Source organism: Melanerpes formicivorus, unplaced genomic scaffold, assembly GCF_026170545.1.
Source record: "Melanerpes formicivorus ecotype bairdi unplaced genomic scaffold, bMelFor1.0.p_v2 SCAF_35, whole genome shotgun sequence".
Taxonomy (NCBI): Eukaryota; Metazoa; Chordata; class Aves; order Piciformes; family Picidae; genus Melanerpes; species Melanerpes formicivorus.
Window position 1 is genome coordinate 6,905,385 of NW_027142387.1, and position 22,260 is coordinate 6,927,644.

The 22,260-nt window shown below is 43.4% G+C and overlaps 1 protein-coding gene across 7 annotated transcripts in view; it reads right to left on the reverse strand.

Annotated features, from left to right (window-relative positions):
- The window catches only part of SGCE (sarcoglycan epsilon), a 29,873-nt gene extending 11,747 nt beyond the window's left edge, over positions 1–18,126 (reverse strand). For 4 of the 7 annotated variants that reach the window (XM_068157035.1, XM_068157036.1, XM_068157033.1 and 1 more), the window contains exons 1-5: positions 17,951–18,126; positions 6,211–6,333; positions 5,102–5,259; positions 2,270–2,342; positions 600–798 (exon numbers count right to left, since the gene is read on the reverse strand). In XM_068157035.1, the coding sequence (XP_068013136.1) occupies positions 600–798; positions 2,270–2,342; positions 5,102–5,259; positions 6,211–6,333; positions 17,951–18,071 (674 nt within the window). In that variant the 5' untranslated portion in view covers positions 18,072–18,126. Of the gene's footprint in view, positions 1–599; positions 799–2,269; positions 2,343–5,101; positions 5,260–6,210; positions 6,334–10,879; positions 10,985–17,950 lie in introns of all 7 variants that reach the window. The other 3 variants (XM_068157039.1, XM_068157034.1, XM_068157038.1) reach the window with 3 other exon arrangements.
- Positions 18,127–22,260: the final 4,134 nt, after the last annotated feature.

Genomic DNA, 22,260 nt, shown 5'->3' on the forward strand with positions numbered 1-22,260 from the left:
TTTTAGACAGTTTCTTCCCATATTTTCAAATTAAATTCACAAGGACCTAATTCTAACAGCAACCTGACAAAGCCCCAGCTTCTCTTAAAAGGTTCCACGCTGTAGCTATGCCACTGCCTACAAACTTGGCAGAATACTGAAGGCTGAATGTAAACACTTCATTTAGCATTACAGGACAGAAACCCAGACAATGGTTTGGCTTAGAAGGGACCTTGCCCAGAGAAGCTGTGAAGGCTGCAAGCCTGGCAGTGTTCTAAGACAGGTTGGCTGGGGCCTAGAAGAAGCTGGTCTAGTAGGAGGTGTCCCTGCCTATGGCAGGGAGTTGGAAACGGATGATCTTTAAGGTCCCTTCCAACCCAAACCATTCCATAATTTTCACTGTAAAATCAATACAGAGAAAGTGTTGCCTTTTGAAATGGTTATCAACCATGACAGACCCAGGGTACAACAGGCCCAGGCCATCAGGAAACTTTTCAGATCTAACAGCAATCTGATTTTCCAAAATACAAAAGAGCAACTGCAAAGTGTCTAGAACACCCAAAAACCAGGAAGCTTTTCAGCAAGGAAAGAAGAGAGTAAAGACCGAGAGATGTGCTTACCCCTCCTTCATGTCATTAATAGGAAGTGGAACTCTCCCTCCCCTGTCCAAGGCTGAAGTAATGTTTATAGCATTCAGGCGCTCTGGCTGCCACACGTTTTTCACTGCTCCAAGGAAGTCCCCAAGAACTTCACTTGCCAGCATTTCTTCTACGTTCATATTCCTGATGAAGAACTCCGCTTGATAGGGCAAAGGGAAATCTAATTGGGAGGGAAAAGGAGGAGTTTTGCCTTAAAGATTCCATGACAGAGTTGAAAGTCATTAACACAATACCCCACTGAGGCTGAAACACCTCTCTAAGTCTTCCATGTGAACTAGCTCCGTTTGAATCTGATGTGCTCATGTTTGTTTCAACAGCCCTACTGAAAAAGCTGAAAAATATTGGCTGGGAAATAGAGGAGTGGACTACAGGAAAAGTGTCTCAGCTGGAAACCTTCATTAAACAGATAAAATTACACTCGTGCTAATTTGGGGCTCCAAACTGACAAGGGGTTGCAACCTGCAACACTCCACACTATGTGTATATAGAAATAGGAAAAACTCCTTCTGAGGATGTAAAATATTCAAGGGGGTTTCAGCTGAAATGTCCCTGGGTGGCAGAGTCTCTTGTTTTCTGAATCTGCCTGTACAATTATTCAGGCCCCAGGGAGACCTCACACTAACCAGCTAGTACCTGAAGGGAGCCTACAAGAAAGCTAGAGAGGGACTTTTCACAAGGGCTTGTAGTGATAGGAGGAGAGGGAATGGATTGAAGCTGGAAGAGGGCAGATTTAGACTGGAGATTAGGAAGAAATTCTTTACAGTGAAGGTGGTGAGACACTGGAACAGGTTGCTCAGGGAGGCTGTGGATGCCCCTTCCCTGGAGGTGTTCAAGGCCAGGCTGGATGAGGCCTTGAGCAAACTGGCCTACTGGAAGGTCTCCCTGCCTGTGAGCTGCTGCCTTCCAACCCAAACTATTCTATGAATTTATGAATTGATCTCTGCATAAAGAACATACAGAAGTAAGCAAACTAAACAACACACAGAAAGAGAGTAAAATCTTTCCTCTAATGTCCATCTGAAGAGGAAAAAAAAATTATAGAAAAAGTAAACTAGCTTATATTTATAAAGTAATAATAGTCTTAGCTGACATAAGCAATTTAGATTAAAAATAAATTGAATCAAGAGGGAGAACCATTACATCCCCTTTGAGCTCCTGCATGCAGCTTGAACGTTACACAACTGGTTTACATTAACTTTTTAATCTTAAAAGAGTAAGAACCCATAAAATGTTTTCCCTATTCAGTTCAAAGCACAACAAGCTATTTTTCCTTCTGGAGAAAAGGAGGCTGAGGAGAGACCACCTAGCTCTCCACAGCTCCCTGAAAAGAGGTTGAAGCTGGGTGAATATTGGTCTCTTCTCCCTGATAACAAGTGATAGAGCCACAGGAAATGGCCTCAAGTTGTACCAGGGGAGGTTTAGATTAGATATAAGAAACTTCTTCACTGGAAGGGTTCTGAAACCATGAATAGGCTCCCTAGGGAGGTGGCTGACTCTCCATCCCTGGAAGTGTTTCGAAGAGGCACAGATGGTGGTGCTGAGGGCCTTGGTAGAGGTAGAGAATGGATGGGTATGGTGATCTTAAAGGGGCTCTTTCCAAGGCAACTGCTGCTCTGATTTTCCGTACATACCTTCTGCTGACATGATATTAATGATCAAATTATGTCTCGCTGTCTCAAAAGTCCGCCTGTTATACGCCGTGATCTAGAGACAAACCAACCAAAAGATCTGATTGCAAAGCAACAATGCAAAAATGAAACATCAGTGAAAATTCAATTGATTATTTAGCAGTGTTTATCACCTTTTGAATGCTTGCTTCCTTCATGAAACAATCTGAAACAGATTACATTTCTCCTTAATTTCCATCTTCAGTTCATTCACTTCAGGGACAAGGGAGGGGCAGAGGAATGGCAATAGGTACATAACCATGCTGCTTCTCAGCAAACAAAGCCACAAAGCATAGTGACACTGATTATTAAACAAAGAAAAGTCAGAGATGCTGCATGTCCAGATTGGAATCAAAAGGAGAAATGCTCTGAGTATCTTCTGCAGGTTCCCTCCAGTGCAAAAGAAAAGCTTACCTGATACATCCTATACCATGTAACAATTTCATTATAAAACTAATAGAAAATAAAGTGAGGAGATTTTTAACTCCTCAATACTGCTATTTTTTCACAGGATTGTTTTAACAGTAGTTTGAACATTAATACCTAGAAAAGCCAGCTCTCTGCACAGAACACAACAGCACCCACTCTGCAGCTGCACTCCAGCAGTGAGAGCTGCCAGTGCGGACTGCGCACCCGCCCAAGTGACAGTGGCAGACCCGCCTCTGTACTGAATATTCATCACAAACCATCTCTGCACAGCTTTTAGAGGAGTGTGAGCTCAAGAAGATTACATGCTCTACTGCAGGGCTCTTCTCATTCTGAGCTCTCCTCCAATTAATTGACCTTACCATGTCATCACCCCCAAAACAACACGATGAAAGTTATACTGAAGGCAGGAACATGCAATCACTCCTCTCAGGTGGCACTAGGGAGTGGATCAAATGCAATCTGCCCTCCTCATATGCTACAGAATTAATTTAAAAGCCACAGATGAGAGGGGACTGCAGTCAATTAATTTACATGCCAGGCAAGGTTTAGTTCAAATACAGGCTTGGGGTCAAGACTTAAATGGAGGTCTTGATGCAGATCCTAGCATCTAAAGGCACATGCCAGCTTAAAAAGGGGCAATTTCAAGTAAGAAGTTTCCTCTTCAGAAAGCTGAGTCTGCAAGTACTTCAGCACATAAATCATTTTACAGATGGGAGTAGTTCTGCTGACATCAAAACTGCATCATGGATACAGAAGGAAGCATGGGTGAAAATTATCTCCAGTATAACTTAACCTTTAGAGATGTCATTCTTGAGGAGGAACAACTACACCAAAGGCAGTTTAGAAAAAAAGAAAGTCATCAAGGGTTTAAGACAAATGTGCTGCTGAGGCAGCAAAATGGGCACAAGAAGTTAAAAAGCAGATTCTTCCAACGCTGTGACCCACAGTGCGTGGCACAACACACAGCCCTTTTTGCCTTCCCGGTGCTGCTCAGTGAATAATCGGTGCTTTGAAACATTCAGACAGCTTATTACCAAAAATGAAGTAGTGGGGCTTGTCATTTTTACACTTACTAGAACAGGGTTCAATACATGGAAATGCTAACTAAAATTCAGTCTACCAATAAACAATTATGAACCAATTAATAGCTGATGAAAAATAATTTAGTTTCTAAGAGCACAACAAAGCAACCCTAAAAACCTGATTGCTGAGTGGACACTGGGGAAAAGTCTGCCTCACATTGAGGGAAGAATGCTGCAAAGCTTAAAATTCAGATTATTAATAAAATTCAGATTTTGAATGCAACTGTTATTACAGTTAAACATTTTATGTTTATTATATTTTCTCTTAATATAGTAATAATTTTATTACTATTTTATATTAATTATATTTTAATACTTATTATTTTTAACACATTTATATTATACTATTTATATAATACAGTTAATATTTTCTAACATCTCTATCTTATAATAATTACTTTTTTATATGTGCATAATGTAAATTTAATTATTTATCCAGATTTAATATATTTATCCAGATTTAATGTATTTATAATTTACTGAAAGGAAACCTCTTATAAAGATGAAGGGCAGGAATCTAAAGATATTTCAGCAAGGCACATTCAGTTTAAATGGTTATTGCCATTTCCTAATTCTACCTTGAAGCATAAGATGATTCTGGGCCCCTCAATTTACGAAGGACATCGAGACACTTGAATGTGTCCAGACAAGGACAACAAGGCTGGGGAGAGGCCTTGAGCACAAACCCTATGAGGAGAGGCTGAGGGAGCTGGGATTGTTTAGCCAGGAGAGGAGGAGGCTCAGGGGTGACCTCATTGCCCTCTACAACTACCTGAAAGGTGGTTGTAGCCAGGAAGGGGCTGGTCTCTTCTCCCAGGCAACCAGCACCAGAACAAGAGGACACAGTCTCAAGCTGCGCCAGGGAAGGCTTAGACTCGAGGTGAGGAGAAAGTTCTTCACCGAGCGAGTCGTTTGTCATTGGAATGTGCTGCCCAGGGAGGTGGTGGAGTCACTGTCCCTGGAGGTGTTCAAGAGGGGATTGGACGTGGCACTTGGTGCCATGGTCTAGTCATGAGGTCTGTGGTTACAGGTTGGACTCGATGATCCTCGAGGTCTCTTCCAACCTTAGTTATACTGTGATACTGTGATACTGTGACTTGCCTTTCTCTCAGAGGACACAGTGGCACCTAAGAGAAAATTTTCATGTCACAAGTCCTTGTCTCTGCCTAAAATCTTTTTTTAACAGTGATTAAGTTTAAAAAAACAAGAGGCAATGCTTTTTGCCAATTCTGAACCTTGTACTCTAAGCCAAAATGCATCTTTGTGAGCCTTCCAAAGCAAATACCTCAATGACAGTTGGCTTGCCCACATTTTCTACAGTTGGTGAGCCATAAAGCACTCCATCACTGTATGGTGTCCTCTGGATGTAGCGTAGCCAGCCAGGTCTGTCTGGGTAACCCATCAGGTTGGTATTAAATGTTATGGGATCATTACTTATTTCACCTAGATAAGAAAAAATTCTATTAGATCATTTACAAGAGAATACTGCATAGCTTGATTTTTGCATTTCTAGTAGAAAATCCTGTTCTGTCTTCCTGTTAGGGTCTTCTCAACATGTCCAAAAGGAAACACTGCTGCTAACCTTCACCCTGTCAGAAATACAGGAGGTCTTCAATCCTTTAGGTTTGCCAAAAGACCATGCTTAGAAAACTACCTTACTAAACACTGAGCTGTTCCTAAACACAGGAAGAAGGCTCAATCCATTTGTTTTAAATAAAAGATTTCAAAGCTAGAAAAAGCTAGATTGAGATTACATCTCAGGAAGAACTTCTTCCCCATGAGGGTGGTGAGGCTCTGGAATAGGTTTCCCAGAGAAGCTGTGGAGGCTTCAAGCCTAGAAGTGTTGAAAGGCAGGTTGGATGGGGCCTTCAGCAAGCTGGTCAAATAGGAGGTGTCCCTACCCATGGCAGGGGGATTGGAACTAGATGATCTTTAAGGTCTCTTCCAACCCAAATTATTCTATGATCATTACATAGTCTCATATTTGCTGTCTCAATTTTACTCCTTGCTTTCACAGTCCATCACATAGCCTGATACCTGCTGCATCTGAAACAGTGATCAGGTAACTGGCATTTTTAACAGACAAAATTAAACTTCCTTGATTTCATATTTGATGTGAAAGTGAAGAAAAGGTACTCCCTAATCTCAGCTGTCTGATGTGTTAGTTATGCCTTCTCATTCTTCCCAATACACAATTATTTTGCATCTCTGCACAACCCACAACATTTCCACCTTGTAGGACCATGTATTTTATATCCTTTGAAGGCATTTCAATAGACACTGTAAAGTGTTCTTTTTAAGTTACATGCTGAACTCTAAGGTATGCAAAGCAGTCAGACATTTCAACATTTTATTACATTTTTATACAATATGGAAGATGTTAGCATCCCATACCAGTCTTTGGGTAAGGAGGAAATTCCCCCTTAAAGTACTCTCTCTCCAAAACATGAACAAAAAGAACTCCAGCAGAAGGGTAAACATTCCGATCAGAGTGCACCTTGGACAGAATTGTGTACACTGAAAAGCAGAAGGAAAGATAAAAGACAGAAAAAGGCAAAAATGAGACATGCTCTGGATAATAACAGCATGCATTTCAATAGCAGTGTGGGCAATCTGGCAGCAGGAAAGCAAGGGATATTAGAGACCTGTTAATAAGTTTTTAAAGGTTGAGTGGATTTAAGATGAGAACACAGAGCAAAGCCTCTCTTTGCCCAACAGGATCCTTCCAGCACTGTAAAACTGGCTGTGATAGGACCTCAGAAGTTGCACAAACTGTTTTGATTGCAGTAAAAGAAACCAAAAACCAACAAGGGAGGCTACTGTTATTTTATAGCTGTTTATTTGTAATATTACATGAACAAAGATTTATTCAGTGGATGATACAATTGTGGTTTCTTGATATTTTACATAAAAATAAGAAAGATGAGAAATAAGAAGGAACTTCACCAACCAATGGTATTGATTGCTCACAGAATGGAATGGCAGAGTTTCCACTCTTTGTGCAGAACAGGAAAAGGCAAATTCACTTCAGCTGAGGATTTCTGAGTTCTTAAAGTCAGACTTTCTTGGGCCAGCAGGTTGAGACAACAGACACCTAAAAATCTACTTAGAGAGCTCATTATTGAAGAAGAAAACGAAAGGTTAAGGGCAATTAAAGGCCAGCCACTGACTCCAAACTAAATGAAGCTGTATTTTACAGTACTCAGAATTAAAAACCCTACAGGAAACTTGAAGTAGAACCACAAGCATATGTAAAAGCAGTATGTTGGGGTTTTTTAACACAATTACAAATTTAGTTGATTAAAGTAAATCTTCTTTAGGTATGACATATTTGAGACAGTACTGTATGTGTGTGTGTGTATATCTATACAGTGACACAATATATATACATCTTAATGCAAAGATCATTATGACTCACTAAATGGGTAAGAAGCCGCTTTATCAACAAGCAAAACAAATTGAAGTGTAAAGGGAGAATATTGATATAAAAGATGTTTCTCATGGTGTCTTAACAGGACACACTCTAGGTCATATTACCATCCCACATCACTATTCAACTTTAAGTCACTGCCCTGAAGGAATTAATCACATTGCTGAGAATGATTGTCAATAGATGAGGGTTACATGAGCGGTAAATAAAGAGAAGTCACAGGTACAGAGCCCCACAGCTACCTGCCTTGCTTGCTAAGCTGAAAGAAACTTCTGGGAATCACATCTCTGAACAAAGACTGTGGGCCATGCAGCATGGGGTTACTGTCAGAGGCAAAAGTGACTCAAAGAGACTACAGTTGTCATAACAAATTCAAAGGAACGAGCCCCACACCTCCTAGAAGATAAAGGGCTAATTTCAGCCCTTCAATCAGTAAACAAAATACATGTGAAATATGGATCAAGCTCATGTAATTTTGTAATCCTGCTATAATTTCTCCAGCCTTCTCATTACACCAACCTTCTTACTTGAGATCTGCTTAAAAAGCCACTGCTAATTAGGCATTAATCACAGACATTCCATCCCTCGCACCACGTACTCCGGGTGGAATCTATCTCACCTAATTTTAGATGCCTACAGAAACAACATCCACCACTGAGTTAGTCAGGCTCCTTTTATAGTCAGTGGAGAAGAAACAGACGCTTCTAGGCCTTGATTAATTTGATTTCTCCTGTAAATGAGATGAATCATGTCCTAGATTCCTAACTACACAGACTGGATCTCCACTGACTGCAGAGGCAAGCTGAGAGGAGACACAGACAGCTACAATGTAGAGCTCTACATTTAGTTACCTGTTTCCCATTCTTCAAGTCTGATATTGCAGAATAGTCACAAGCTCTGGATGTATTATTGATCAAATCCCCACTTTTGGAAGCTGCTTTGAACATCTGAACCGAGTATCTGGCTAATCATTTTTCCTTGAAACCAAAATTAAAATAGATCCAAAATTAAGAGAGTTTATTACAATTTTGTATGGTTAATAAACTACCTACTTTAATTTCAATTATGTAGCCTTAAGTAGAGTAACATTGCTATTTGTGTAATCGAAATTAGCAAAGTGATGAGCCAAAAAGCCTTTGTGCTCATTTCTGTGAATGAGTTGCTAATGGAGCAAGGAAACTCATTCATTTCCTTTCAACTATTTTTAAGAAAAGCAGGGAAAGTAATTTATAATCTAAATAAAGCAGAGAAGCTGAGAAAAATATGGGGGCTGGCTGAAAATGTGTAAAATACCTAGACATTTCCTTTTTTCCAATTCTGACGTTGGACTCTAGAATGAGAATGCATTTCAAACAAGAACAGTGGAAATTCAATGTGTATTTCCTCCACAAGCAACAGTTTTAGAAAGGAAGGATAATAAGATCAGCAGTTACTGAAAAAAACCAACCCCATCTGTCCAAGGTAATCCATGGCCACCCCTGAATGTCTGCCCACTGCTAGCCATGAGATATTTCAAGGTGACCTAATTGTGACCTTCCAGTATCTGAAGGGGGCCTACAGGAAGGCTGGGGAAGGACTTCTCAGGATCTCAGGTAGTGATAGGACTAGGAGGAATGGAATGAAGCTGGAGGCGGGGAGAATCAGGCTGGATGTGAGGAGGAGGCTCTTCACCATGAGCATGGTGAAGCCCTGGAATGGGTTGTCCAGGGACGTGGTCGAGGCCCCGTCCCTGGAGGTGTTTAAGGCCAGGCTGGACGAGGCTCTGGCCAGCCTGATCTAGTGTGGGGTGTCCCTGGCCATGGCAGGGGGGGTTGGAACTAGATGATCCTTGTGGTCCCTTCCAACCCTGACTGATACTATGAAGTAAACACACCACCAAGGACTGCATGCATATAAAAAATAATGACCTTGTTGAAAAACCAGAATTGCCTCTCAGCAGGAAAGAAACCCACCCACCCATTTTATCTTATAATGACAAGCACACTGAAAGGGCACAAGTATGGAGATCAAGTATCTGCAAGTCCTCACCTCCCTTGTTAGAGAAGCCCTCTTCTCCCAATATGAAGTTCCTTCCAAATCAGAAAGAAAATGATAAGTCTGCAGCCCACAACAGCCATCACTGCTTTTCAATAATTAAACCAGTGAAATGCTGTTCTTTTCAGAAGCTCTTAAACCCCACCATTATTCTGCTAAGAGTACCTGAGGCTGGAGATGAATGTGTAATCTTAGGTGATCCAGGGATGAAACTGAATACACTTAACCAACCTCCAGATACTACTAATCTAACACCAGACTGTCAGACTGTGAATTGCCTGGGCAAATTCCCTGTGGTAGATAAAAATCTTGTGGAATGTGAAAGGTTTCTGTAAAGCTGGTCATGTAGAATTAAAAATCTTCACTACACAGGATCACAACAGATCCCTGCTAGGAAAAAAAAAAAGACAGCATATCAGCTACTTCAACAGCATTGTTTTCTTCTTTCTTGTTTCCAGATCCTTTGGAGAAATTTCTGTAGGTCCCAGGATGAATTTCTGCAGAAAGGACGACAGGAAATGGATCTGCCCCCAACCCCTTTACAGTTACACCAGGGGAGGTTCAGGTTGGGTATTAGAAAAAAATTCTTGACTGAAAGGGTTCCCAAAGCCTGGAATGGGCTCCTCAGTGATGGGGTTGAATCCTCATTCCTGGAGGTTTCAGATGCAGAGGTGTGATGCTGAGGAACATGGTTTAGCCTGAGACTTGGAAGAGCTAGAGAATGCTTGGACTTGATGATCTTAAAGGTCTTTTCCAACCAAAATGGTTCTAGGAAAGGTTAAAAGCTCTGGAGATTGGGAAAGAAGTAATTGGGAACTGAAGGTTAGAAAACACACATCACTCTCTTTGACACACATACCAAAACTGTCCCAGTTGTTCTTCTTGCAGGTGTTGAACTTGGGCAATGCCAGGAATTTAGCTAAGATTCTGTCAGCCTCAAGACTGTCATCAGATCCAGAGGATTCCCATTTCCAGAGATTTCAGACAATTTACCATGTTAGCTGAAGCCTGGATGTTGATGATGTTCAGAAAAACATCCATCTAGGGTTTTTCTGGGGGCAATTCCAGTGGCTTCTCTCCCCACTGGTTTTGAGCAAGATGAAGCACAACTTCAGAAATCACTTGATTGAGGGCCAATGCAGATTGCCTGCCTGGCTGGGCAGTCAGAGCAAAGCCTTTTCTCAGCTAGTGCACACTTGCTCCAATATGCTGTGTGCATTTACAGAAATGACACCAAAGAATGCTTTTTATGTACATCAGTGAAAAGACTTTCTTGGATTGCTGCAGAGAATTTATTTTATTAAGCAAACTGCAGAGGTGTCTCCAAGCACCAGCCATGGTAAGAAGTGCAGTATTAGGTGTAACACAGCCATTACTTCAAGAAAAGCTAGAGGAGCAGGAGCAGTTGGGGAAGACTCACACAGGACAAGCAAGTCTGTGGATGTTTAAAAGACTGAAGAAATGCAAATTTTCCCAGATTACTTACCTGAAAATAGCACCTTACCCCTAAAATAAGGACGTGGCTGGAAAAGCAAGAGGAATATTAAAAACAGACTTGACTGAACCAATGTGGGATTTAAATTCACAACCTAAACTCACCATTCTTCTCAACAGCCTTTATTCTGCTGATAATATAACTGTGGGCTCGCTTAGTCGTCCAGTTAACTGTTCCATTATTGCCATCAGCAGAGCTTAACAACATAGCTTTTGAGAATAAAACATGCAAAAAAACAAACAAACAAACAAAAAAAGAAATTAGTCAGATCACCAGACTCCCACAAGCCAAGTAACAAATGGGACCAGATGCCTTCTACACCAGGTTTTGGGGTTGAGGAACCTCAGCTTTAAAAAACGGTGGTGTTTGATTTGAATATGTAAAACCTTTCTGACAGTTAGCTTTTTGACACCCATTTTTCTAAATAAGTTGAGTTTACACTAAATGCTTGAACTTTTGCAGACACTTCTGCTGACAAAACAATAGCCACAATGAAGCTACCTAAAAGGAGGATGTGGTGAGGTGGGGTTTGTTCTATTCTCTCTAGTATTGAGTGACAGAATGAGAGGAAATGGCTTGAAACTGTGCCAGGGGAGGCCAAGGTTGGATACTGGCAAGAATTTTTTTCCTGCAAGAGTAGTCAGGCACTGGAACAGGCTGCCCAGGGAGGTGGTGGAGTCACCATCCCTGGAGGTGTTCAAGAAATGTGTGGACATAGCGCTTTGCATCATGGCTTGATGGCCACGGTGGTATTAGGTTGATGGTTGGACTCAATCACAGAATGTTAGGGATTGGAAGGGACATTGAAAGATCATCAAGTCCAACCCCTCTGTCAGAGCAGGATCACCTGGAGTAGCTCACACATCCAAGTGGGTTTTGAATGTCTCCAGAGAAGGAGACTGCACAACCTCTCTGGGCAGCCTGTTCCAGATGATCTCAGAAGTCTTTTCCAACTGAAACATTTCTCTGATTCTGTGATTCTAAGATGAAGAGCATTCTCTGGTAAATATATTTGCACTGGCAAAACCTCATACACAGGGCACAGCCATTGCTGAAGTTACTTTGACTGGTGCAGTGTATTTTGAGCCAAGTAGGGAAAGTAACACAACCAAGAGCATGGCTTTGCTTCTATAGAGATGCTTTGCTTAGATAAAGACACATGGAACTGATTTCCTAGATTGCAGGCATAACAAATAAACAGTTCTGAAAATAAAAATTGTTGTCTCCATCCCAGGCAGCCAGAACACAGCCTGAAAAGAGCTGGATCACTGCAGCTGAAGGTGTAAGGTTTAAGTGTGGTGAGGAGCAAATGTTTACAGGAGACAGAAGGCAGCTGTGGAATTGACAAACTCCATTTCGCCAGCAGCAGAATGGCCTGAGAAAGCTCCTCCTCATCTCCCAGCTTGGGCTCTTTTGTTCCTATTCCTTTATGATGAAGAACAGACACATCAGCTGTTTGTACAGTTACATGCCAACTGAAAGTGTGGAGGGAAGGAATTGCTCTCAGATGTCAGGAAGGGCAAAGTGGTCACAGTAAGTCATGTTTCTTTTACAATTGTTTGGGAGGGAGAACTTGTGTCAAACCCTGGTTAAAAGATGTTATCAGATTAGCATCTTCACTTCCTTATAAAAACAGTAATACTAGAAACAAAGAGGCACAGCACTTGGGTTCACAGACATCAGCCTGCAGGAAGAAACAAACACTGGCAAACAAATTATAGCAACGCTGAGAGGGTTGTCAGGCACTGGAACAGGCTCCTCAGGGAGCTGGCTGAATCCCCATCCCTGGAGGTGTTTCAAAGAGGCAGAGATGTGGTGCTGATGGTTTAGCCCTGGATTTGGTAGAGTTAAAGAATGGCTTTTCCAACCAAAATTACTCTGTGGTGGGTAAATAGCAAGATAAGGAGGAGCAAGGAGATTTCATTTTTGTCCTTGACACAGATGACTGTTCAAACACTGTGTCTAGTGCTTACACAGAGCCTTCAAGAAGCACAGTGACAACATGAAGAAAGCTGAGGGAAGATTAAAGGATGACAAGAGAGCCCTTATACTACACAACACAGGGATTCAAACTATGCATTTTATCAAAGAAACACTTTAGGATTCATTTAATCAGCCTTGTACTTACACTGAGAAAAATGTTAATAGTGTCATGCTCTTCAGATGGTTACACAGCACCACACTTGCTGGAGCACCCAGCAGTGCTTCTTGTAGCAGGAGTAACTCACAGCTCTGTGCCTGGGACCTCAACATGCCAAGGTGAAGTACATCCACAGTGCTTTCTAGTCTCTTTTCTTTAATTAACATTTATTTTCCTTAAATTTCCCTCCCCATGGGAGGGAGGTTAGAGTAGATCTCTAAGGTCCCTTCAAACCTAAGCCATTCTATGAAATCAAGCTTCTTTAGTTTGTAAATATAAATTATATTGATATTGTTTTATACTTATTTCCGTTTTAAGTATCTTCACATAGGGTTTATGTAAAGCATTTTGATATTACTATTTAATGGCAGACTATGTCACAGAGAAGATAGGTCCTTTTTGGATTGTGTTGTGGCTAAGTATCATGGAGCAGCATCCCTTTCCCCATTCCTTTACTACAGTCTGACACCCACAAACCATCCTGCAGTACCACTTCTGCTCCTTATTGCTTCTTTGAAGTAGGATCTCAAGCCCATTGCTCCCACTTGTAATGCAGCACACAGCTCCCCCTCTCTAAAGCCAGCATCTCCCCTCCCTCCCACAGCTCTGCCTGGGACTCTGACCTAAGCAGGTGCTCATCACCTTCATGCCACATACCATAACCTTGGGCTACGCTTTCACTACCCCTTACTCTCTTACCACACAGCTCTGCCCCCCAAAAATGCTCTTTCAGTCTTCCACCACATAACCCATCTAGCTCAGAGCCCTTCCCACATGCTAAGCTGGAAGCAGAAGTCAATATACAGCAGAGATTTCAAATAGGCTGCTGAGAACCACCAAGCAAAACCACCAGGAACTGACAGCACTAAGGTACAACAAAAAACCCACCAAGCAACCCATCTTAGTCGACATCTCAGAGCTTCCAACCAGGCAGTTAGTGAGCACCATAACTACCCTGTTAACAAAACAATGGATACTTTGAACCTGCATAACCTGGCCATGCTAACTGCAGCCCTGCAATTCTCAGCCACTGAAATCTGTACCTTCACCTCTCAGTCAGTGACACCCTGTTGCGCACTGAAAACGCTTCCAGATAGTCGTCAAAACCCTTCCCAAGTTAGAGCACTTCTTGATTCTATTACTTGCTTGAAAAGCAGCTCAGCTGATCAGAAGGGAACTAATGTGTGTTCCTTGGTTTCTTGGCTCTTTTTTCCTGCTTCTCTCAAATTCCTCTGTAAGTAATCCAAAGTAGCAACTCCCTCCTTTCCTCTAGAGCTCTGCCAAAGGACAGCACTCTACACTGCTAGTGACTGCTGTATCAGTATCTACTCAAGAAGAGCTCAAAAGCTGTACCAAAATGGATGTGTCTAGGCTTGGCATTCTTTCTTCTTAATTGGATTGCAAACAACCTCTCTTCAGAAGAAAGGGGTTTGCTTTGGCGACTGTAACTCCTGAAGTACTTTAATGAGCTTCAAGTGTAAAAAAACATTAATGAGCAAAAGGAAAAACAAATCCTCTCTTTACACATCAAGTTACATCTGGAAGGTGAAATCCTGTTGTGACTGACTTCTGCCTGGCTTTAGGACCTTTAAGATGTCTCTGTGTAACCTACACCACCTATTACACCACTTTCCCTCCTGTAATTAGTTATTCAATTATTATTTGGAAATTGATTTATTGATCTGTGTCAGATTAGTACAAGAACTTGAGAGGTTTCATCTTTACAGGCAGAGATTCAGAGCCCTGCATGAGGAAAACCTGTTTGCCCTTATGATTGCCCTTACAACTGAAGAAAAGGGCAGGCATGCTGTGGTGTGAGTTGGAAAACATCCCCCCCTGAAATGTTCTGCCTCCCTCTGCAGAGTGTGCTGAGCAGCAGAGTGGCTCTTCTGGGAACAGGAGGCAGGTGTGCCACAGAATGAAAAGGCCAAAGATCATCTGTCATGATTGTCTTCAGACAGCCTGAGTTTACTTTCTGGTTTTGTCAGGCACTGGAACAGGCTGCCCTGGGAGGTGGTGGAATTGCCACCCCTGGAGGTGTGGACATAGCACTTCAGGACATGGTTTAACGACCATGGTGGTACTGAGTTGACAATTGGACTTGATGATCTTAGAGGTCTTTTCCAACCACAATAATTCCATGAATCTATGGTTCTGTAAGTGCAGGGATCAAGTTCAGCCTCCTGAATACCCATCCTAGCAATTTCACAGCTGTTTTAAAGCAGCCCTGCTGCAAGGAGGGGTTCCCAGCATGTTCCTGGCCACCTAGCACACACCAGGGTAAACAATCCCATCCCACCCTGGTCAGTAGATTGATTTCAGTGAAAAATTTTTGGTTGTGGGTGGTCTAGTTTTCAGGCACATGCCTCAACTCACAGTATCACTGTACAAGCTATTTGGCACCTACAAAAGGAAGCAGAGAGAAGTGCCTTGTTGTGGAAGAGCAGAATATTCTCTGGCAGTGGTACAGCCTTATGACAAATTACAGCTTCCAAAGTGAGAACAAGGGAGTTCCTTCCCCATTTTGGTCCTTTTATTGGGAAAAGGTAGTATGATTCCATTGCTCTACAACTCCCTGGGATAAAACAGGCATTCCAGGCACAACACTGGCAATGAATTCTTTAAGGGTAGCAACATAGGACAACCAGAAAATGGCCAGTCACTCAACAACATTTTAATGACCACTCTCTCTGTACAAGCAGAATATGGGGACAGTTCACTGGCAAATATCTCTACTAGTTTAACCTAGCAAAATTCTCCCATGTCTGCTTACTATGAAGCTAAAGAACTACCTAGTCTGTATTAGAAATGTTTAACCCTAAATACCACTTCTCACAATATCTCATTTTTTTCTAGTAGTGAAGAAAATTACCACCAGCTAGTGTTTGAGAGGCAGTACCTTCAATCTGAGTACCCTATCAGCCCTCCAGGAGCAAAGGTAGGACTTCTGAAATCACTCTTACATCCTTTGAACTCTTCAATCTCTTGAAATTAAAACATTTTGAGTTAATGTTTTGCAACAGAAAGGACAGGGAGGAGGACAATCCACACTTCTGACAGCAGCCAGCCTCCTCTAAAAAGCCTGCAAGTATGTTTCACACATCTTTAAGAAGCACAAAAAGCAGATGTCAAGTTTCTTCTGTAGATCAAGTGCTACTAGAGAAATGGGAAAAATATTAGCAGAGGGGAACTCAAAGAAATCTGTTTGCAGATTTTATGCTACTTCTCATATTCTACTTTGTCTGTAAGATGTTTTTTCCCAGGTTAAGTCATACTTCAGTACCATGGAAGTCTACTTGAGAACAAGACTCAAAAGAAAGGACTTTCAGGCAGGGCTGTGGCTCATGTCAGAGCCAGCAGATGAGGCTGGAAGTCCTTGCACACGATCATAGTTGGGATGTCAAGCTCAGGGAAAGCAGGAAGATGCTACAATGAAAACAGTGGCATGGGGTTGGGTTGTTTTGTTTGTTTTGTGTTTTGTTTTTTTATTAAGGGGATGGAAAGGAATTTTAGTGAGCTCCTGGGACAGTTTGCATCATTCAGCTTCTCGAAGCAGTCTTGTATTGTTGTACCTGAACTCAAACCAGGAACATGCTACAAAACTCCAACTTGATGAAGCATGTATTTTAAATAGATACCTCTTGAAAGAGCTCACCTGAATTTAAGTTCATGCTTCCTTTTTTACATCAGTTTTAAACTGTATGTTCTGCTATTTTAAGTAATGAAATCCACCTGAATCAAGCTTAAAAATATCTGAATTTGGAGTGGGAAAGTTAACACTAAAAAACCCCTTAAGGTCTCTGCCCTTATTGTGTAGCCTGAGAGAGGCTTGTGGAATTCAGCTTCTAAAAGCTCATTTCAGTTGAACTTTCTTTAACTTCGTATCTTAGTTCATACTGAAAGCTTATCCTAAGATTGTCCTAGTTCTTTCTTGGTTGCTATCTCACAACTGGCCTTGGGAGAGGGTGGCAGAAAAGGCAGGAAGAATTTCCACATAAGGAGAGAGCAGCATCTTGCATTGAACAAATGCACATTTTTGTCCTCACATACAACAACTCAAACCCCAGGTGCTAAATGTATCTCTACATGTATCCAATGTGTCCCATCACCTCTGCTGTCAATATTCTGTAACAAGATTGGCCATAAAGAAGTATTAGAAATTTATCTAGATACTATTCAAGAAGACATTGAGCAGATTGTTAGCTTTCAGTGACAGACCACTGACCTCTCACATCACAAAATAACCTAAAGAAACAGATTTATAGTTTTTTTTGCTGTTAACTTGCTTTTAGCTTAGCAACAGTCTCATGAAGGCAGTCCTGTGGCTGGTATGATATGAAGCATTATCTGTTTAAAGTGTTTCACTGTGCAGACCCTTACGGGTGTGAAACCCGCCTGCTGCATGACAGCTATTCTTCACATGCATTAGGGAGCAGGATTAAGGCTCCCAATGCAGGAAATGCGGTCTCGGTTCTGACACAGTAGGATTAAGTGGTCAAAGTGGGAAGGATACAAAAGATACTCCTTTAGTCGAAGTAGTCCAGCCCTGGGAGCCGGGCTGCCAGGCTGAAGGAGAAGCGCGCAGCCCGTTCCCGGCCCCAGGAGCCGAGCTGCCCCCGCCAGCCAGCGCCTCTCAGGCAGGCCCATCAGCAACCCCCCTGACACACCACGAAGCCTATTCCACCGGCCCAGCCGCCTCAGCCCCAGCCCCATCCGGGCTCCCTCAGCTCCGAGGCACGAAGAGGGGTGGGCTGCGGCTGTGCCCTCGGCGGGGAGAAGGCGAGGGGTAGGCAGGTCGCCGCCCCTGCACAGTCTTCGGGGTGGCCGCCGCCGCGCCGAGAAGCCGCTGGAGCCGAGGCGGGTTGGGGGAAGGTGGGGAGGTACCGGGACGGCTCGCATAACGCACCGACGCAGGGCATGCAGTGAGGCAAAAGGCGGGGCGGCGCCCGTACCCGCCAGGAGGGTACACGGAGTCCGCGGGTTGCCAACGAGGCCCGCACCCACTTCTCCGCCGTGAAACGCCGCCGTGACCGACCTGTCAGCAGCAGAGTGGTGAGGGCACCCCCGCTGTGCGGCCAGGGCCCTGCCGCGCAGCACCGCATGGTTCCCCGTTCCTCCGCCGCCTGCTGCTGTTGCTGCCACCACCGTCGCCGCATCCTCCCTTCCGCGCTGTGTCGCCGCCGCCTCGCCCCACGGCGGCCGCGGCAGCATCCTCCCCGCCCCGCCCCGCCGGCTGTCTCTAGGCAGCCCCGCGGGGCATGCCGGGACGAGCCGCCCGCGCCCTGCTGGCGGCCGCCATGTTGAGGGCAGGGAGATGAGCGCCGAGTACCTGGGCCGACCGGGGCGGTTGTTCCTGGGGAGGCGGCAGGATCCGCTGACCCTGAAGGCAGGGGCAGGCTGGCTTATGATCCTCTGGTAGAGTCAGCTGGCTACCTTGCCTTCCCTTTCTTCCAAGTAGGAGATTGAAATAGCGTAGGGCAATGAAACAAGTAGAGGGTTTTTTATTTATTTATATACAAATAAATATGAAGTAGAATAGGTCAATGAAACAACTAAAGCACAGCAGAGAAACCCTCATTATTAGTTGTTAACTTCTGGTTGTTTGGTCTCTCCAGCTGTGCTCTCATCTTTGTAGGCCTCAGATAAGGAGATGATGAATCATGGAAGGAAAGGTAATGAAGTGTGAAGTTCTCTTGAAGATAATAGAACGGAGGCTTCTAAATAGTTAAGACTTTCACTAACAAGTCCACACCTCTAAACGTGTGAGAATCTCTGGGCCAACTAGTGAACAGACTTCAGACCCTTGGAATATCAGAGGAGGTGGAAATTGGGAGGATTTTTCATAAACTCCTCCAAAATTTGCCAGAGGCTGGCACTGTGCTTGTGGAAGAGAGATTTGCATAGTTCAGCATGAACTCTGAAACTCAGACTAATGAGTATGTTAAAGATTTATCAGAAAAGTGATGAATATGTATTGGGTGTGTTTGGAATGCTGTAACTAGACCTGCTTTGGCATGTGCAGGCTGCAGGGAAACCACCTGCACGTCCATTCCTTTTTGCTCCCTAAACATTCAAATTGATCTTGGAGAGTTTGAATCCAGTATTTTTTGGTAACTGCCCTCTCCCTTCTCCCTCCCTTCTCTCCTCTTTCCCTCTCTTAGCAGAGATGTGGGCACAGCGTGCGACACACCTGTCTGCTCTTACCTCAGGCATTGCAGATGTGTGAGGAACAAAGTCATGGTGGTACGAGGCAATGTTGGGGTACAGGACGGGAAAGGGAGGACAGCAGTTGTGGCACCTTGGTACTCAACTCTTGCAGCCCTGCTCCTTCCCTTGAAGGCATGACATAAGTAATAAGACAGAGCACCTCAAAAGATTGTCTTGTGGTGTGCTTATTGAGGACGTTACGGCTAAAGTCCTTGCAACATCAGATTCCAGGTCATCTTACCCCTTTTGGGTTTGAATCCCTATTCTACATGCCAATCCAAAATGGGTTTTTTATTTTCATTCTGTAACTAGCAGAGTTGTGAGCGAGGTCTCTGGAGGGGATCGTTACGGGGTCCAAGCTCCAGGCTACTCTGTGTGGAGGTTGTCACTTGTACAGTGTAATGACCTCCATTACAGATCGTACCTGATTTCTTTGGTCAGGTCTGATCATTTTGTGCTGTCTCACTTCACACAGGCTGTGAGCTGCTTTCTGGTCTAATTACTACATTTTTGACTGCCATTTAGAATCTGTGGCATAGCCCAAAAATTCTGATAGTGCTTGCTTCCCTGTGGAAGCAGATCCCCCTGTGTAGGAAGGAAGAATATAGTCAAATAGAGCTCTTGGCAGTGGTGCTGTATTTTGTGAGTAGGTGTCTGTATATGTCGAATAGAACCACTTAAGACACAGTGCTATGTAAATACGGTGTTTTCCTGCAGGGAATGTCACTCAGTTTCTTCTTTGGTATGTGGAAGAGTAGTGCCTTGACTAGAATTACATCTAGAACCACATCTAGAGCCATTCCTCATAGACTCATTCAGGTTGGAAAAGACCCTTGACATCATCAGATCGAACCATTAACCCTACTCTACCAAGTTCACCACTAAAGCTTAAGTGCCACCCTTAAACACTTCCAGGGATGGTGACTCCACCACCTCTCTGGGCAGCCTGTTCCAGTGCTTGACCACTCTTTATGTGAACAATTTTCCTAATGTTTAGCCTGAACGGTGCAGCTTGAGGCCATTCCCTGTTGTTCTATATTTATCTGTGAGAAGAGACCACCACCTGCCTCTCTGTATTGTCCTTTCAGGTGGTTGTTCAGGGCATTAAGGTCTCCCCTCAGCCTCCTCTTCCTCAAGCTAAACAGTCCCAATTTCCTCAGCTGCTCTTAATCAGACTGATTCTCTTGGCCCTTCTTTGCTCCAACCCCTCAGTGTCTTTCTGGTATTGAGGTGCCCAAAGCTGAATACAGTCCTTGAGGTGTACAATCACCTCCCTGCTCATGCTGGTCACACTTGCTCATCCAAGCCAGGATGCAATTGGCTTTCTTTGCCACCCAGGCACACTGTTGGCTCATATTCAGCTGCTTGTCAATTAGAACGCCCAAGTCCATTTCTGTCAAACAACTTTCCAGCCACACCTCCCCAGGCCTGCAGTGTTGCATGGCGTTGTTGTGGCCCTAGTGGAGGACCTGGCACTTGGCCTTGTCGAAGCTTATCCCTTATCTTGGCCCATTGATCCAACTCTGAGAGAGCCTCCCTACCCTCAAGCAGATGAGCACTCCCACCTAACTTGATGTCATCTGCAGATTTATTAATGGTGCACTCTTAACTCCTCATCAAGATCATTGATAAAGATGTTAAACAGAAGTGGTCCTGACACTGAGCCCTGAGAAACACCACTTGTGACTGGCTGTCAGCTGGATTTAACTCCGCTGACCCCCACTCTTTGGGCCTGGACATCCAGCCAGTCTTTCAGAATCATAGAATGGTCTAGGTTGGAAGGGCCCTCCAAAGGTCATCTAGTCCAACCCCCTCTGCAGTAGGCAGGGGCATCCTCAACTAGATCAGTTTTATCCAGCAGTGTGCTCATCCAGTTCTGGGCCCCTCAGTTTAGGAAGGATGTTGACTTGCTGGAACGAGTCCAGAGAAGGGCGACAAAGTTGGTGAGGGGTTTGAAACACAAGCCCTATGAGGAAAGACTGAGGGAGCTGGGGTTGCTTAGCCTGGAGAAGAGGAGACTCAGGGGTGACCTTATTGCTCTCTACAACTACCTGAAGGGAGGTTGTAGACAGGCAGATGATGGTCTCTTCTCCCAGGCAGCCAGTACCAGAACAAGAGGACACAGTCTCAGGCTGTGCCAGGGGAGGTTTAGGTTGGATGTTAGGAAGAAGTTCTACACAGAGAGAGTGATTGCCCATTGGAATGGGCTGGCTAGGGAGGCGGTGGAGTCGCTGTCATTGGAGGTGTTCAGGAGGAGACTTGATGGGGTGCTTGGTGCCATGGGTTAGTTGTTTAGGTGGGTTGGATTGGTTGATGGGTTGGACACGATGATCTTGAAGGTCTCTTCCAACCTGGTTTATTCTAAATTCTAAAATTCATCCAAGCCATTTGATTAACTTCTAGTTTAAGCTTGCAAGATCTTAGGGCAGTTATACATGGGTGGGTAGATTTTTGACAACTCCTTTGTAAGTGTTTTGTGTAGGCAAATATAAAAGTACATTTAAACAGGACAAGAGTTGGATGGAGTGTTTCTGTGAAGTACTTGTTTGAAATTGCATAGAATGCAGTTGAAGACTTTTTTTTCACCTTCCACAACTGAAGCCTCAGCTCAACAAATACATTTCTACTTTTATGTTCTCTTGTTGGCAGATTGTCATGTTTGTTACTTGCCAGTTGCAGTAGGTCCTCCATTATCCATGGAAATAACCTTCCTTCCTTTGTTCTGCATACAGAATTTGGACTTCTCATGAAATTTCGTAAGCATTTCCACTCTTGCAAGCCAAAATGCATTTGGAAATAATAATAATAATAATAATAATAATAATAATTATTATTATTATTATTAAAAGAAGAAGAAGAAGAAGAACAACAACAACAACAATAATAATAATACATGCTTTTGAGGTTTGGAAGGAAGAAATCTGCCTTCCTCAAATTGCATTGACCCTCTTAAACTCTTTATAAGTAGAAGGGAAAAAAGACAACTGTAGAAGACTTCACCCTGTCTGGCTTTAGTCTTGTTACAACTCTAAATTTTCATTATGGCATACCATGAAGGGGAACTTTGCATAGTGAGAGGCTCTTCAGTCAAGAAGTTCTGCTTGACATTAAAGTGTAAAATACTCTGGTGTTTTATAC